The sequence below is a fragment of the Protobothrops mucrosquamatus genome, unplaced genomic scaffold, assembly GCF_001527695.2.
Source record: "Protobothrops mucrosquamatus isolate PMUCROS unplaced genomic scaffold, P.Mucros_1.0 scaffold3645, whole genome shotgun sequence".
Classification (NCBI taxonomy): Eukaryota; Metazoa; Chordata; class Lepidosauria; order Squamata; family Viperidae; genus Protobothrops; species Protobothrops mucrosquamatus.
The window spans coordinates 116,849-134,324 of record NW_015389606.1 but is presented as its reverse complement, the minus strand read 5'-3'; the positions used below and the strand labels follow the sequence as shown (position 1 = coordinate 134,324).

At 45.9% G+C, this 17,476-nt stretch overlaps 1 protein-coding gene across 1 annotated transcript in view; it reads left to right on the top strand.

Moving 5' to 3' along the window:
• The window catches only part of PRPF6 (pre-mRNA processing factor 6), a 41,131-nt gene extending 38,408 nt beyond the window's left edge, over positions 1-2,723 (top strand). The window contains exons 18-20 of the mRNA XM_015827361.1: positions 122-248; positions 1,212-1,936; positions 2,065-2,723. Of these exons, the coding sequence (XP_015682847.1) occupies positions 122-248; positions 1,212-1,364 (280 nt within the window). The 3' untranslated portion in view covers positions 1,365-1,936; positions 2,065-2,723. The remainder of the gene's footprint in view (positions 1-121; positions 249-1,211; positions 1,937-2,064) is intronic.
• Positions 2,724-17,476: the final 14,753 nt, after the last annotated feature.

Below are 17,476 nucleotides of genomic sequence, written 5' to 3'. Positions count from 1 at the left end.
CTTATAGCATCCCAGACAAACGGTCGTCCCTCCTCAAGACTCTGTTTTGACCAGAAAGATGTTCCTGGTCTCCTTAGCTTGTCTTCTCCTTCCTCCTCCTCCTCCTCCTCCTCCTCTGCAGGTTGTTCTGGAGCGAACGCAAAATAACCAAGGCCCGGGAGTGGTTCCATCGGACCGTGAAGATCGATTCTGACCTGGGGGACGCTTGGGCTTTCTTTTATAAATTTGAGCTTCAGCACGGCACCGAGGTAAGGGAAAAATTGCTTAATTCAAACAGGGACTTTATGGAGAGACTTTGCTCATTGGGAAGAGTCGGCTAGGTGACTTTGGGCCAGTCATCAGGAGGCGGTGAGTTCTAGTCCTGCCTTAGGCATGGAATCTGGCTAGATGACTTTGGATCAATCACCAGGAGAGAGTGAGTTCTAGTCCTGCCTTAGGCATGGAAGTTACTGGGTACTTTGGGTCATTTGCCAGGACACTGGGAGTTCTAGTCCCACTTTAGGCATGGAATCTGGCTAGGTGACTTTGGATCAATCACCGGGAGACAGTGAGTTCTAGTCCTGCCTTAGGCATGAAAGCCAGCTGGATGACTTTGGATCAATCACCAGGAGACAGTGAGTTCTAGTCCTGCCTTAGGCATGGAAGTTACTGGGTACTTTGGGTCATTTGCCAGGACACTGGGAGTTCTAGTCCCACTTTAGGCATGGAAGCCAGCTAGGTGACTAGATCAATCACCAGGAGAGAGTGAGTTCTAGTCCTGCCTTAGGCATGGAAGTTACTGGGTACTTTGGGTCATTTGCCAGGACACTGGGAGTTCTAGTCCCACTTTAGGCATGGAAGCCAGCTAGGTGACTAGATCAATCACCAGGAGAGAGTGAGTTCTAGTCCTGCCTTAGGCATGGAAGCCGGCTAGGTGACTTTGGGCCAATCACCACGAGATTGTGAGTTCTAGTCCCGCCTTAGGCTGGAAAGCCAGCTGGGTGACCTAGCCAGTCACTTTTTCATAGCCCAACCTACCTCTCAGGGTTGTTGTTCTGGGGAAACTAGGAAGGAGTATTATGTATATTTACCCCCTTGATACTACCTGACATTACCTTATATTACCTATAAAGTAATACAGGCAGGAGAAAAATACAATAACTAAAAAAAAACAAACCTGTATGGGTAAAACAAGCATTTTGCCCCTTCTTCCTCCCCCCCCCCCAATGCAGGAACAGCAGGAAGAGGTGAGGAAGCGTTGCGAAAACTCCGAGCCGCGGCACGGCGAGCTGTGGTGTGAGGTGTCCAAGGACATCAGCAACTGGCAGAGGAAGATCGGCGAGATCCTGATCCTGGTGGCAGCCAAGATCAAGAACACGTTCTAGAACAGGAGAGCCCTGGAATCAAAGGGGGGAACCTTGAGTTGGACTCTCCTTGGCGTCTCCCTCGTGCTCAGAGCATTGGGAGAAAGAGAGAGAGAGAGAGAGCGCTGGGTAGCATATTTGTTTGACAAGCCAGGCCATCCTGGCCCCTTCCTGACAGCTGTCAGTCACAAGGACAATGAACTGTGCAGGAGATGTTTTGTATAGCAGCTTCGCCATTCTGAAGTGCAAACAGCCAGCTGACAGGCAGATGTTTCCTCTGCTGTCCAAAGTCTCCTGATGTTTGTTTTCTCCCCAGTTTTCTTGAGAAGCTTCTGGCTGGTGGGCCCTCCTCTTATGGGCCCATCACTTTCTGATATTTCTGCTTGCCTTCCTAAATTTATCTATCTCCTCCTCCTCCTCCTCAAATATCTGGCGATTTAAAGAGCGCCCGTCTTTTATTTTTCTATCGGAAAACCTGCAAGTGATTTAAACCCCCCCCCCTTTTCCGCCGCATTCAATCGGCACCCTCAACTAGGAATTTTTATCTTTGGCAAGGGGACCAAGAACGAAGTCAGAAAAAGCCCACCAGACCGGTTAGAACAGTGTTTCTCAACCTTGACCATTTTAAGGCATGTGGACTTCAACTCCCAGAATTCCACAGCCAGCATGGCTGGCTGTGGAATTCTGGGAGTTGAAGTCCACATGCCTTAAAATGGTCAAGGTTGAGAAACACTGGGTTAGAAAGCTACACATCATTTTAAAATCTTGTTGGGAAACCCGAGCATAGAAACAGGCAAGGGAGAAACGGGCAAGGTTGCCGCAGGTAAAACTGGCTAAGACAGAATCTCGTTATGAAATGCTTTTGAAAAAATTAAAATTAAAATAAGGTACTGTTCTCACAGGTTCCTCCCCCCTTCCTTTTTCTCACTCTGCATGTTTTTTGTTTGTTTGTTTCCTCTTTAGGATTTTAAACAACTGTGCTTTCAGCTCAGTAGAAGAATGATACCAAAATAACAGGAAGGAATCAGTGAGTGTGTGGGGGAAAAAAAATGTGTTTAAGCAACGGGTTATTTCATAAAAGGGCAGACAGACATAAAGAGAGAATGCTGTATGAAAGGAGAAGCTTATTCGTGGAAGGAAAGGGATATACTCACAGGTTCCCCGCTGTAGTAGTGTTGAAAACATGGCCTAAATGAACTCTGTTTAAATTGTCATCCCTCTCCTAGCAATAGTTTCTGATCTAGTATGTTTGAAATATTTCCTTTTTTTATTTTATTATTAAGAAAACACATTCCTGGTTTAACTCTTCCCTCCTGGAGTCCCCTTCCAGATCCAATTCCCAGTCCATTCAGGAAGATTGTTTTTGTGTATTAAAATATATACGAATGTTTTTGCATGGTGTCCTTGTTTTTTTGGAAAAAGTTGTGTTCACTCGCAGTGGCACTACTTAAACAGGTAGCACGCTGCCGTGAAATACAAGTTTGATTAAGGTTTAAACCTGTCTGGCACCGAATCAACTTGATTCAGATCGTTTTCCGTTTTAATTCTTTCCCCAAAGGGCCCGTGTGGATGATTTTGATCGGCCCCCAAATTAATAGGATATGGAAAATGAGTGAAAATGATTGGGGGACTGGAACATGCATTAAAAACCTGCACACATTTATAGTCTTTCTAAATAAACGAACCTAATTTGGAATTAAAGTATATTCACTCGTCACAATATACATTTCTCCTTTTGCATTGGGTGTGGTACCGAGCTGCGTACAGGTAAAATCCTCACTTTACAACCGTTTATTTAGTGACCGTTCAGAGTTACAACAGCACTGAAAAAGGGACGGAATATTTTTCACACTGATGACCGTTGCAGCATCCCCAGGGTTGCGTGATCAGAATTTGGGACACCTGGCAACTGGGATGCACTTTACAATGCCTTGGTAAGGCCACACTTGGAATCCTGCATCCAGTTTTGGTCACCACGATGTAAAAAAGATGTTGAGACTTTGGAAAGAGTACAGAGAAGAGCAAAAAAGATGATCAGGGGACTGGAGGCTAAAACATATAAGGAACGGCTGCTGGAACTGGGTATGTCTAGTTTAATGAAGAGAAGGACGAGGGGGGACATGATAGCAGCCTTCCATTATCTTAGGGGCTGCCCCAAAGAAGAGGGAGTCAAGCTACTCTCCAAAGCGCCTGAAGACAGGACAAGAAGCAACGGATGGAAACTAATCAAGGAGAGAAACAACCTGGAACTAAGGAGAAATTTTCTGACAGAACAATTAACCAGTGGAACAACTTGCCTCCAGAAGCTGAATGCTTCAACACTGGAAGTTTTCAAGAAGAGACTGGACAGCCATTTGTCTGAAATGGTATAAAGTGTCCTGCTGAGCGGGGGGTTGGACTACAGTAGATGACCTCCAAGATCCCTTCCAACATTATTATTGGGGATTGGACTTTGTTTTTCTTTGAAGACGTTTCGCTTCTCATCCCAGAAGCTTCCTCAGCTCTGCCTGGATGGTGGGGAACGGAAGGATTTATAATCCTTGCAGACAGCTGGGTCATTTGTCTTCTTTTACAGCAGACAGGTCAAACTCACAACGTCATGTGATGTCGCGCGACGTATCGGAACTTTTCCCCCATTGCCGGCAATGGGGTGGCCGCGGTTTCGTCATGACGCGTCTGGCCCATGGGCTGGCAGTTTGACACCCCTGTTTTAGAGAGTCCTTGAGGCCACTTGGAGATTTACCTGTGTCCTCAGGGTCACCTGAGTAGTGCAAATGTGTGTGGAGCCTTCTTGGCTGTAGGATATGAAGGGATCCCATTCTGTTTTGTTCCGGTCCGTTCCGTTCCACTCTGTTTCGGTATAACCAGCTCTGTGCCGGAAAATTTTTATTTCTCTTTCCTCATTAAGCAATCCCTCTCTGGTCTCTGTTGAAATTTATTCATTTCTTTTCAGCCCATTTCTGGAAGCTCACAAGATTGCTTTATGGTTCATTCCAGTATTAACTATCCCGTGAAAATTCAAACAATAGTTTCAACCTTGGCTTCTCTTTACTTCTTCTTCTTGTGCCATATCTGTTATCGGACGTTGGCGGTCATTTTGGCGATCCTGTTTTTATCAGCAGCCGCACGAAAAAGTGCTGCTGAGTTTTGTCCAAACCAGTCCCTTAGATTTTGAAGCCACGATGTTCTTCTTCTGCCTGGACCTCATTTGCCTTCAATCTTTCCCTGGAGGATTAAATGGAGTATGCCGTGTTTTTCTGGGTGTTGCATCACATGTCCGAAATATTCTAATTTTCGTTTTTTAATTGTTTTGATGATTTCCCTTGGCTTTCCCAGGCGGCTTATCACCTCTTCATTTCTGATCTTGTCAACCCAGCTTATACGTAACAGCCGCCTGTAAATCCACCTTTCAAATGCTTCTAGTCTCTTCAGGTGGCCTTCTGTCAGAGACCAACTCTCTACTCCATAGAGCAGGATAGAAAAAACATAGCATTTGACAAACCTGATTTTCAGTCTTAGGCTTATGTCGTGACTGCAGAAGTCCTTTTTCATTTTGAATTCTCTTTACTGCGCTTTGCCAATTGCTTGAAAAATACTTCACTTAGGCCAGTGTTTTTCAATCTTGGCCATTTTTTCCAGATGAATGGACTTCAGCTCCCAGAATTCCCTGGTCAGCAATGCTGGCCTGAGAATTCTGGGAGTTGAAGTCCACCGTCTTAAAGTTGCCATGTTTGAAAAACTGAATTCGATCCATTCCCTAATTAAAAATAAAAATACAGCCACTCTTGGACACAAGGGGGCACTAGCGAGCTATCTCTAATTAATTGCTGACTCCTTTTTAACCTTCAAAAACTTGGATTATAGAAAATAAAGCACAAGGGGCCCCAATATCCAGAGAGGTCAGCCCTTACTGAGTCTTACCACACGTAGGGCTGGGAGATATTTATCTCAATTTTCGTTATCTTACTTTTTAGCACACGCTCAATCCGCCGCTATATTTAAAAGGTTTATTTTATTTATTTACTTTTTCTTTTCGAAAAACCACAACTGGTTTATTCCAGTTGTGGTCATAAGGCGAGGACTACCTGTAATTGAATTTAATTGTATTTATTTCATTTTGGCCGCAGATTTGCCCACCCACTTTTTTTCCTTTGGAGCAGGGGTGTCAAACTGCCGGCCCGCGGGCCAGACATGTCACGGGGAACCCGCGCCCACCCCATTGCCGGCAATAGGGAAAAAGCTCCGATACGTCGCGTGATGTCACGTGACATCACGAGTTTGACATGCCTGCTTTAGAGTCTATTTTCCAGCCTAGCATATAATAATAATAATAATAATAATAATAATAACAACAACAACAACAATAATAACAACAATAATAATAATAATGTTGGAAGGGATCTTGGAGGTCATCTAGTCCAATCCCCCACTCAGCAGGAAACTTTATACTATTTCAGATAAATGGCCGTCCAGTCTCTTCTTGAAAACTTCTAGTGTTGGAGCATTCACAGCTTCTGGAGGCAAGTCGTTCCACTGGTTAATTGTTCTAATTGTCAGGAAGTTTCTCCTTAGTTCTAGGTTGCTTCTCTCCTTGATCAGTTTCCATCTGTTGCTTCTTGTCCTGCCTTCAGGCGCTTTGGAGAATAGCTTGACTCCCTCTTCTTTGGGGCAACCCCTGAGATATTAGAAGACTGCTATCATGTCCCCCCTCGTCCTTCTCTTCGTTAAACTAGACATACCCAATTCCAGCAACCGTTCCTCATATGTTTTAGCCTCCAGTTCCCTGATCATCTTTGTTGCTCTTCTCTGCACTCTTTCTAGAGTCTCAACATCTTTTTTACATCGTGGTGACCAAAACTGGATGCAGTATTCCAAGTGTGGCCTTACTAAGGCATTGTAAAGTGGTATTAATACTTAATGTGATCTTGATTCTATCCCTCTGTTAATGCAGCCTAGCACTGTGTTGGCCTTTTTGGCAGCTACAGCACACGGCTGGCTCATATTTAAATGATTGTCCACTAGGACTCTGAGATCCCTCTTGCAGTTGCTACTATTGAGCAAGGTACCACCTATAGCAGGGGTAGGCAACCTTGCCTCTTTTATGACTCGTGGACTTCAACTCCCAGAATTCCTGAGCCAGCCACACTGAGGGGAAAGGGAGAGATTTCCAAGCTGAGCCCTGCTGGCTCAGGAATTCTGGGAGTTGAAGTCCACGAGTCATAAAAGAGCCAAGGTTGCCTACTACCTCTGACCTATACTATACAGGTAGTCCTTGACGATGTACCACCACAATTGAGCCTAACATTTCTGTTGCTAAGTGAGACAGTTATTAAGTGAATTTGGCCCCTTTTTATGACCTTTCTTGCCCCTGTTGTTAAGTGAATCGCTGCCGTTGTTAAGTTACTAACCCGGTTATTAAGTGAATCTGGCTTCCCCACATTTACTTTGCTTGTCAGAAGGTCACAAGAGCGGATCACGTAAGCCCGGGACGCTGCAACCGTCATAAGTACGTGTCAGTTGCCAAGCCTCGGAATTTTGATCACATGAGGACGCTGCAAAGGTCGTAAGTATGGAAAAACGGTCATAGGTCCTTCTTTTCAACGCCATTGCAACGTCTAACGGTCACTAAATGAACCGTCGTTAGTTGAGGACTACCTGTAAAGTTAAAACTCAGCCTTTTGGGCCCAGAAAGAGTGCCTCCCTGGATTAAGATCAGAAGAGCAGAGAGCCAAAGAGGATGTTGGCTACCTCAAGAAGGAACCAGGCAGTTACGCAATGTTTTTCACCCTCCTGTGTCTTTAACTGCGATTCAACATGGAATTATTTTAAAAGCGGAAGTTTTTCCTGGCAAGGACAAAAATGCTGGCAAAAGATTTGCCTGCTGAATTTTTTATTTATTTTTTGTCAGTTCAGCTACAGATAAAAAACAAAGGAACGCATTGGTTTGGGTTTTTTTTTTTATTAAAGTGGTAACGGATTTCTAAGGCAGGAACGGACAACACTTTGTTGAACGGGGGGGGGGGCATCCGTTGCAATTTGCTGCAGTTGCCAAGCCTCATAATTGCTTAGGGTGTGGATGCCCCCAAAGGGCTGTGTCACATAGAAGTGTGAGTTCAAAATTTTCAGGGTAAGGGAAATAGAAATCTTCCTTTTCGTAAAAAAGATGCTGAGACTCTAGAAAGAGTGCAGAGAAGAGCAACAAAGATGATTAGGGGACTGGAGGCTAAAACATACAAGGAACGGTTGCAGGAATTGGATATGTCTAGTTTGACGAAGAGAAGGACGAGGGGGGACATGATAGCAGTCTTCCAATATCTCAGGGGCTGCCCCAAAGAAGAGGGAGTCAAGCTATTCTCCAAAGCGCCTGAAGGCAGGACAAGAAGCAACAGATGGAAACTAACCAAAGAGAGAAGCAACCTAGAACTAAGGAGAAATTTCCTGACAGTGAGAACAATTAATCAGTGGAACAACCTGCCTCCAGAAGCGGTGAATGCTCCAACACTGCAAGCCTTTAAGAAGAGATTGGACAGCCATTTGTCTGAAATGGTATAGGGCAGTGGTGGCGAACCTATGGCACGGGTGCCAGAGGTGGCACTCAGAGCCCTCTCTGTGGGCACGTGCATCGTCGCCCCAGTCCTAGGCCTTCAGCTGGGTTTTATAAAATCTTTTCACTTTAGGCCTCTGCCGCCGTGTGCAAAAAAAAAACAGGTTCAATCAATGAATCAATTTCAATTTCTCACGGGAAAAAAAAATCTTGCAAAGTTGGAATTGATTGATTGAACTTTTTAGTCCTACCCAGTCTGCCGTTATCACCGCAGCCACGCCCACCCAATGGGCCACACCCAGCCAATAGGCCACACCCACCCGGCACCCGACAATGCATAAGTGGGTTTGGGGTTGCAGTTTGGGCACTCGGTCTCTAAAAGGTTTGCCATCACTGGTATAGGGTTTCCTGCCTGAGCAGGGGGTTGGACAAGATGACCTCCAAGGTCCATTCCAACTCTATTATTATTAATGTTATTGTTGTTGTTGTTGTTGTTGTTGTTGTTGTTATTATTATTATTATTATTATTATTATTATTATTATAGTTATTATTATTTAGAGCAGAGCTTCTTTTAGAGCAGAGCCGTCCAACCTTTGTGGACTTCAACCCCCAGAATTCTGCAGCTAGCACTAATGATGGTACCTAGTTAGGGAATGAAATGTCTGCAAGAAAAACAACCAAGGACCTCAGACCCTCCTCGTTTCAAACTTGAGCTACAAATATTCTTCTTTATGGGTATTGTTTTCTGCTTAATTGTTTGTCTGGGGTCCATCTCTGCTTATCTGGCTCCCAGCATCCCTTGCCTTTCAGCACGCTGGGGCTAGTAAGAGCTACAGTTGAAAGTCAAGAAAATCAGTTTTTCACCTGAATCCCTCATCTTCACATTACTTAATATGGTTTGTTTTTTTTTCCTCCTCAGGATGGGGAAAAGTTATATAAATCCTTTTGGACTGTTCTTCAAAAAGATGAGCCTTTCCTTTCCTCCTATTTTTCTTCCTTTCCTTTCCTTTCATTTCCTTTCCTTTCCTTTCCTTTCCTTTCCTTTCCTTTCCTTTCCTTTCCTTTCCTTCCCTATCCTTTCCTTTCCTCCTATTTGTCTTCCTTTCCTTTCCTTTCCTCCTATTTTTCTTCCTTTCCTTTCCTTTCCTTTCCTTTCCTTTCCTTTCCTTTCCTTTCCTTTCCTTTCTCCTCTCCTTCCCTTCCCTTCCCCTCCCCTCCTCTCTTCTCTTCCTTTCTCTGCTGCTTCTTTTCAGATCAAAAACACCCCCAGCCATATCTGGAGGTTTTTTTTTTGCTTGATTTTTCTGGGTCCTCCCCCCCTTTCCTCTGAAATCTGGGGGGGGGAGGCTAAGTCGGAACCTCCTTCCGACTGCCGTACCTTTCTTCCCTGTCCTCCTTCCTTTCTCCTCTCTCCTTTCTCGCGCCCCTCCCTCTTCCCTTTCCTTGTTTTGTTGGCCTCTCACGCCACCCCCTCTTTCTGTGGTTTTATCGACGTCTCTCTCTCTCTCTCTACTGACTCCTCTTCTACCCCCCATGGGGGGGGTTGGGAGGGAAGTTTCCTCAGGAAAACCCACGAATCCTCCAAGGCCATGGTGAACACCTGGACGGTGACATTGTCACCACATTGTTCAACACACATCTGGAATCCTGCAGAACGTCCGCCATATCTCCGTTTCAGAGTTGTGATGGAGCAGATGGGGGGGGAGGAGTGTGTGTGTGTCAAGTAGTTTTCTCCTCAAGCGCCCCCATCTTTAGGAGGAACTGGAACCCAGGTGCTGGAAGGGCCCGCAAGCCAGAACAGAACAGAATCATCGGAGTTGGAAGGGACCTTGGAGGTCTTCTAGTCCAACCCCCTGCTCAAGCAGGAGACCCTATAGCAGGGGTCTTCAAACCTGGCCCTTGTATGACTTGTGGACTTCAACTCCTAGAATTCCTCAGCCAGGCACGACCCCTGCCCTATACCATTTCAGACAAAGGGCTAATAATAATAATGATAATAATGATAAAGTTGGAAGGGACCTTGGAGGTCATCTAGTCCAACCCCCTGCTCAGGCAGGAAACCCTATACCATTTCGGACAAATGGCTGTCCAGCCTCTTCTTAAAAACCTCCAGTGTTGGAGCATTCACCGCTTCTGGAGGCAGGTTGTTCCACTGGTTAATTGTTCTAACTGTCAGAAAGTTTCTCCTTAGTTCTAGGTTGCTTCTCTCCTTGGTTAGTTTCCATCCGTTGCTTCTTCTCCTGCCTTCAGGCGCCTTGGAAAATAGCTTGACTCCCTCTTCTTTGGGGCAGCCCCTGAGAGATTGGAAGACTTGATCAGGTGACCATGGGGATACTGCAATGGTCATAAGTGTGAAAAATGATCATAAGTCACTTTTTTCAGTGCCTTGGAACTTAAAATGGTCACTAAACAAATAGGTGCCAGTCAAGAACTATCTGTACATACACAGCAAATCCCAAATTAAATGGATTTTGAAGGAAGTGACCAGTCATTCCAGGAAGCTGTGGGTGAGTTTTGTTTTTTAAAATTCAACCTCAGCACTTCCCTCTTAAAGATATAAAAAATAACTCTTACCTTGGAAGCAAGCGCAGGGTCCATTATTTTTATAACTCGAGGACTACCTGTAATCACCTCTAACATTAAAATCCTGCATGGATTTTTTTGGGGGGGGGATAAAATAAATACTCTTTAGCTGAAAGACTCTTATTATTCCCTGGTGTAAATCAAAGGGTCAAATAAAGCAGGATAAGAAGCAACGGATGGAAACTAATCAAGGAGAGAAGCAACCTAGAACTAAGGAGAAACTTCCTGACAGTGAGAACAATTAACCCGTGGAACAACCTGCCTCCAGAAGCGGTGAATGCTCCAACAGTAGAGGTTTTCAAGAAGAGACTGGACAGACATTTGCCTGAGCAGGGGGTTGGACTAGAAGACCTCCAGGGCCCCTGCCAACTCTGTGATTCTGTGATTCTATTCTAGCAAAAGCCTCAGCAAGAAATCCCGTTTAACTGAAATTGCACTGAACACTCTTTGACCCTGTTGGCAAAGAGCTTTAGGCCCTGAGATGAATGGCTAAATTAAAACAAATCAAGTGCAATTACTGTTTTGCACAATGACTGATCTCTGCCCTGGAAAAGACATTTATAAGACTTTTATATTTAGACCGGGAAATGAAAGACGGCAGTTCGGGAGATAGGAGCAGAAACTGCACCCTGTTCTTTGCTTCGCCATGTGGAATAATATTCAGACAGGGTGATATCACCCTTGCGTCCTTCCGATATCCTCTTCGCGCTCGTTCTCTGACCTCGGAAAGGAATAAGGAGTGATTCTGCAGCTGTGGTTAGGTCTTTTTTTTCCTTTTTTTTTTTTAAGGCTTTTTTTTCACCTTTAGAAGTGTGTGGAGTCTTGACCTGCCACTTTGGCCGAGATTGCAGTTAAAAGGTTTTTTTAACCTGTAGCAGTTGGAGAAGAGGCTTGAATGTCAGACGTTGGCAGCGCCCAGCTGATCTTGGCTGATCCGGATTGGCACCGGATGGGAGATGATCAGGGACTTTTTTTCGAGGTGTAGATGTCGACGCTGCTAACATCGGATGTTCTCGCTTTGACAAAGTATGGAGATGCAGCCATTTTCCTTCGTAAAGATCATCAACCCGGTCACAGTAGAATTAAAACTCTCTAGGCCAGTGGTGGCCAACCTATGGCACGGGTGCCAGAGGCGGCACTCAGAGCCCTCTCTGTGGGCACGCGCGCCGTCGCCCCAGTCCCAGGCCTTCAGCTGGGTTTTATAAAACCTTTTCGCTTTAGGCCTCCGCCGCCGTGTGCAAAAAAAAAAAGGTTCAATCAATCAGTCAATTTCAACTTCTCGGGGGGGGGGGGAAAGATCTTGCAAAGTTGGAATTGATTGATTGAACTTTTTAGTCCCACCCAGTCTGCCGTTACCACTGCAGCCACGCCCAGCCAATGGGCCACACCCAGCCAATGGGCCACACCCAGCCAATGGGCCACACCCACCTGGCACCTGACGATGAATAAGTGGGTTTTGGGTTGCAGTTTGGGCACTCGGTCTCTAAAAGGTTCGCCATCACTGCCCTAGGCCAGTGATGGCGAACCTTTTAGAGACCGAGTGCCCCCAAAAGGCACCGTCCCCTGGTCCGCCCCCACCCTGCCCTGCCCCACCTGCCCGCAGGGCCACCCAACACCTCCACGGCCTGCCGCAGCAGATCGCCCAGGGCACAGCAGTTCCATGGCGGACACAGTCTCCGCCTGTGCCCCGCAACATCAACTGCGCACAACGGGGCGTGAGGGCAGAGTCTTGTCCCTGCTGCCTGGCTGCCATGTGCTTGGCTGCGCTGCTCCACATGGGCCACGCCCAGGGGTGACTCTCCTCTGGAGGGGCTGCTGGTGAGGGGGCTGTGGGGGGAGGCGGGGCTGGGGCAATGACGTGCGTGCCTACATAGAGGGCTCCGAGTGCCACCTTTGGCACACATGCCATAGGTTCGCCACCACTTCCCTAGGCTTTTAGGGAAAGTTCACCCTGTCTTCCATTGCAGCTTGTTGAAAACTTTTCGGGGCTTCCCTAAGAAGGCACCCAGACCCCTCGTAGTGGCGGGTCAGACTCACTATGAAGTAAAACATAAGAAGGAAAATGGCGGCATCTCCATACATTGTCAAAGCAAGAACATCCGATGTTAGCCGAGTTTCATCTGTCGGAACCATGACAGTAAGGCTAGGCAGGGAGACTGAAAAACATCTTCGGAAAAAAAAGGAAAAGAAAAAGGAAAGGAAAGGAAAGGAAAAAGAAAAGAAAAAAGAAAAGAAAATGTGGGAGGACAGCATCCCCCTCCCAGAAGAAATATTTTGGAATATTAAAAGGCAGAATATTATATTTCCCCAAAGGATCTTAAAGGCAGAGAAGCAGGCCCAGTTTTTCTTAATAGCCCCCAGTAGGAAGTCAGGAAACCACCTTTTAGAAATGCAAATTTGATAATCCCATTCAGCCCCATTCATGAGCAAATACCTTGAGCAGGGGGCTGGACTAGAAGCCCTCCAAGGTCCCTTCCAGCTTCTATTCCAGTGATGGCGAACCTTTTAGAGACCGAGTGCCCAGAAACTGCCCCCCTGCCTTTGCTCCGCCTCCCACCCCACCTGCCCCACCCCCACCCGCCCCCTGCCCCGCCCACCTGCAGGGACCCACCGCCTCCGTGGCCCGCAGCAGATCACCCAGGCAGCCCTGCAGCACCATGGCAGCCATGCCCTCCGCCCACATCCCGCAGCATCATCTGCATGCTATGGGGTGTGAGGGCAGAGTCTTGTCTACGCTGCCTGGCTGCCATGTCCTTGACTGCGCTGCTCCATGTGGGCCGCATCTGGGGGCGATTCTCCTCCAGGGGGGGCTCCTGGAGAGAGAGGGGGTCGTGGGGGGGAAGCAAGGCTGGGGCAACAGCACACGTGCCCACAGAGAGGGCTCCGAGTGCCGCCTCTGGCACGCGTGCCATAGGTTCGCCACCACTGTTCTATTCTATTCTATTCTATTCTATTCTATTCTATTCTACTCTACTCTACTCTACTCTACTCTATTCTATTCTACAATTTCTCTTCTCTTCTCTTCTCTTCTCTTCTCTTCTCTTCTCTTCTCTTCTCTTCTCTTCTCTTCTCTTCTCTTCCTGTTCTCTTCTATTCTCTTCTATTCTCCTCTCCTCTCCTCTCCTCTATTCTATTCTATTCTATTCTATTCTATTCTATTCTATTCTATTCTACAATTCTTCTCTTCTCTTCTATACCTGTTCTGTTCCATTCCTGTTCTATTCTATTCTATTCTATTCTATTCTATTCTATTCTATTCTACTCTACTCTACTCTACTCTATTCTACAATTCTTCTCTTCTCTTCTCTTCTCTTCTCTTCTCTTCTCTTCTCTTCTCTTCTCTTCTCTTCTCTTCTCTTCTCTTCTCTTCTCTTCTCTTCTCTTCCTGTTCTATTCTATTCCTGCTCTACTCTACTCTACTCTACTCTACTCTACTCTACTCTACTCTACTCTACTCTATTCTATTCTATTCTATTCTATTCTATTCCCAGGCAGAAGCCCATCCAAGCCAAAATATTTTGAAATCCCCTGCAGCAAAACTGACAGCTAACAATAGCAGAGTGATAGGATTAGAACCAGCAACCCCTCACCCAAAAACATCCAACACAGGAAGTAAGCCATCAGCCATCAGCCACAGCCACATAGCTGGCTGGGGAATTCTGGGAACTGAAGTCCAAACATCTTCAAGTTGCTAGAGTTGAGAAACACAGCTTTAGTGATTGCTCTTTTGAGCTGTGACACCTTTCCGCACCGCTTGTACAGCCTCTCCACACCCCAGGGCCTCCTGAGACCTACACCTTCCCTCCCAGCCCCAAAATGTCCCCTTCTCCCACCCCCAATGCCCACCCCTCAACCCCCCACCCTCCTGGCTTTGATGGTTTGTGCCCAACGCAGACTCCAGTTCTTCTTATTTTTCAAGCAGAGGAGCGATTCCTTGGCCTTCCTTTGTCAAACTTCGGGCCATATATTGTATTCTGACAATTAACAAAACAAACTCGGGCCGCTGGGGTCTGTTTGTGATTATTTGCTGAACCATTTCCCCCAGCCTGGCGCAGGGGCGTTCTCTCTCCAGCCCTGTGGCCGGGTGCCAAGCCTTCCATCCAGTTTCCAGAAGTTCTCGCCTTCCAGAAGGAGCTCCTGACTCCGGGCAGGGCGCCTCCCAGCCGAACGTCCCTCCTCTCCCACCGAGCATGTAGGGCGCCACCCTGTCCTCCAGCTTGTCCCAAAGGTGACTCACCAGCGTGGGAACGCTTCTGGATGGCAATCCTCAGAAACGGGAACAGGCCAGTGCCTGAAGCTCTAACAGCCCCCAAGCTTTGCCCCCCTCCCCATGTACGCAAGAGCTCTCTGCCCCTCCGCTCTCCCTGAGCAGGGGGTTGGACTAGAAGACCTCCAAGGCCCCTTCCAACTCTGTTATTCTATCCTATCCTATCCTATTCTATTTCTATTCTATTCTACAATCTGTTTATTCTACAATCTGTCTTTCCTATCCTATCCTATCCTATCCTATCCTATCCTAATTCTATTCTACAATCTGTTTATTCTACAATCTGTCTATCCTATCCTATCCTATCCTATCCTATTCTAATTCTATTCTACAATCTGTTTATTCTACAATCTGTCTATCCTATCCTATCCTATCCTATTCTACAATCTGTTTAGTCTATTCTACAATCTGTTTAGTCTATTCTATTCTGTTCTATTCTACACTCTATTCTATTCTATTCTACACTCTGTTTATTCTATTCTATTCTATTCTACACTCTATTCTATTCTATTCTATTCTACACTCTGTTTATTCTATTCTATTCAATTCTATTCTATTCTATTCTATTCTACAATCTGTTTATTCTATTCTATTCTATTCTATTCTATTCTATTCTATTCTATTCTATTCTATTCTATTCTATTCTAGCCTAGCCTAGCCTAGTCTAGTCTAGTCTAGTCTATTCTACACTCTGTTTATTCTATTCTATTCTATTCTATTCTATTCTATTCTATTCTATTCTATTCTATTCTATTCTATTCTACACTCTGTTTATTCTATTCTATTCTATTCTATTCTATTCTATTCTATTCTATTCTATTCTATTCTACAATATGTTTATTCTATTCTATTCTATTCTATTCTATTCTACACTCTGTTTATTCTATTCTATTTTATTCTGCACTCTGTTTATTCTATTCTATTCTATTCTATTCTATTCTATTCTATTCTATTCTATTCTATTCTATTCTACATTTTTTTATTCTACAATCTATCGCATCCCATCCCATCCTAACCTATCCTATCCTATCGACAGTTCCATCTCTAACTATCGCAAGATGGTCTGCCTCAAAATCTGATCAACCAAAAAGAAATCTTGAGATTCAGTCGCATTGTTGCGTCTGCCATTTTGACTTTTTTTTTAAAAAAAAATCACACTGCAGACACTCCTGTTTTACGGCAGAGTTCCGCAACTTTAGAAAGGTGTTAGCCTTTACAAAACCACCTGGCTCCTGATATTTGGGCTGCCACTGGCGAACAAGACTGACCCTCATTTTAACGCCACAAAGGCGTCGGCTGCTTTGCATCCAGGTAGCCCTCCACTTACGACCACCCCTGAGAGCCAAATGTCGGTTGTTCAGCGAAACATTGGTTAAGTGACATTTGTCTTATTTCGCCACCTTTCCTGCCTCTGTGGTTAAGGGAATCGCTGCCGTTGTTAAGTCCGCAACACGGTCGTTAAGCGAATCCGTCTTTCCCCTTGGCTTTCCTGATAAAAAGGTTGCAAAAGTTGATCCCCTGAGCCAGGGGCGCTACAACCGTCATAAATACGAGTCAGTTGCCAAGCATTCAAATCTTGGTCACGTGACCGTGGGGGAATGCTGCGACAGTCGTTAAATGTGAAAAAATGGTCCCGTCACTTTTTTCAGTCACGTTGTAACTTCGGTTGTTAAATGGACTGTTGCAAGTTGAGGGCTACCTACAAGAGGTTGGGGAGGGGAGTGAGCTGGGACACAGGTCAGCCCCCCCTCTCCTTGCATCCACCCCCCAGGATCAGCAGAGAGATCCTTAGAGTCCTGCAGAGTGAAGTTCTGCGGTCTCTGAATGCCTAATTACGTCGTCGTTTGCCTGCCAAACAAAGAGTGTGTGGTGCTACTGTGGTCTCCTCAAAAGGACGGGTATTCTGGGTGGTGGCGGATCCTCCTGTGATCTCCAGCCGGTTTGAGGCCACCCCCGGCGGCCGCTCCTCGGCTAATTAAACCCCTATGAAATTCTCGACTAAATTAAATCCTCAATTCTGCCACCAGGAAACAGAAGATAATCCTTTGCAGAGCTCAAAACAACGGGCATACGTCCCTTCTCTGCTTTCAATTTCAAGCAGAATAAAGCTGGAAGGGACCTTGGAGGTCTTCTAGTCCAGCCCCCTGCTCAAGCAGGAGAACCTATACCAGGGGTAGGCAACCTTGGCTCTTTTATGACTCGTGGACTTCAACTCCCAGAATTCCTGAGCCAGCATGGCTCAGCTTGGAAACCTCTCCCTTTCCCCTCAGCGTGGCTGGCTCAGGAATTCTGGGAGTTGAAGTCCACAAGTCATAAAAGGGCCAACTTTGAAGACCCCCATGTTACAGGAAGACAGCCATTTGGTTAATCTGGTTTACGGCTGGGTAAATATGAGGTGTTATTATTATTATTATTATTATTATTTATTACATTTATATCCCGCCCTTCTCCTTACGGACTCAGGGCGGCTAACAATCAGATAAAATACAAAAATACAGTACACCTTTAAAATTAATTAAAAAGAAATATTTAAATCTGGTCTGATTAAAAGTAATTAAAACCCCTTTAAAATCCCTTAGGCCAGTCCCGCAAGCTGGAACAACCATGTCTTGAGGGCGCGGCGGAAGGAAGGGAGATCAGGGATCACCCTGATCTCTGGGGGCAGTTCGTTCCAGAGGGTGGGAGCTCCCACAGAGAAGGCCCTCCCCCTTGGGGTCGCCAGCCGGCACTGTCTGGCT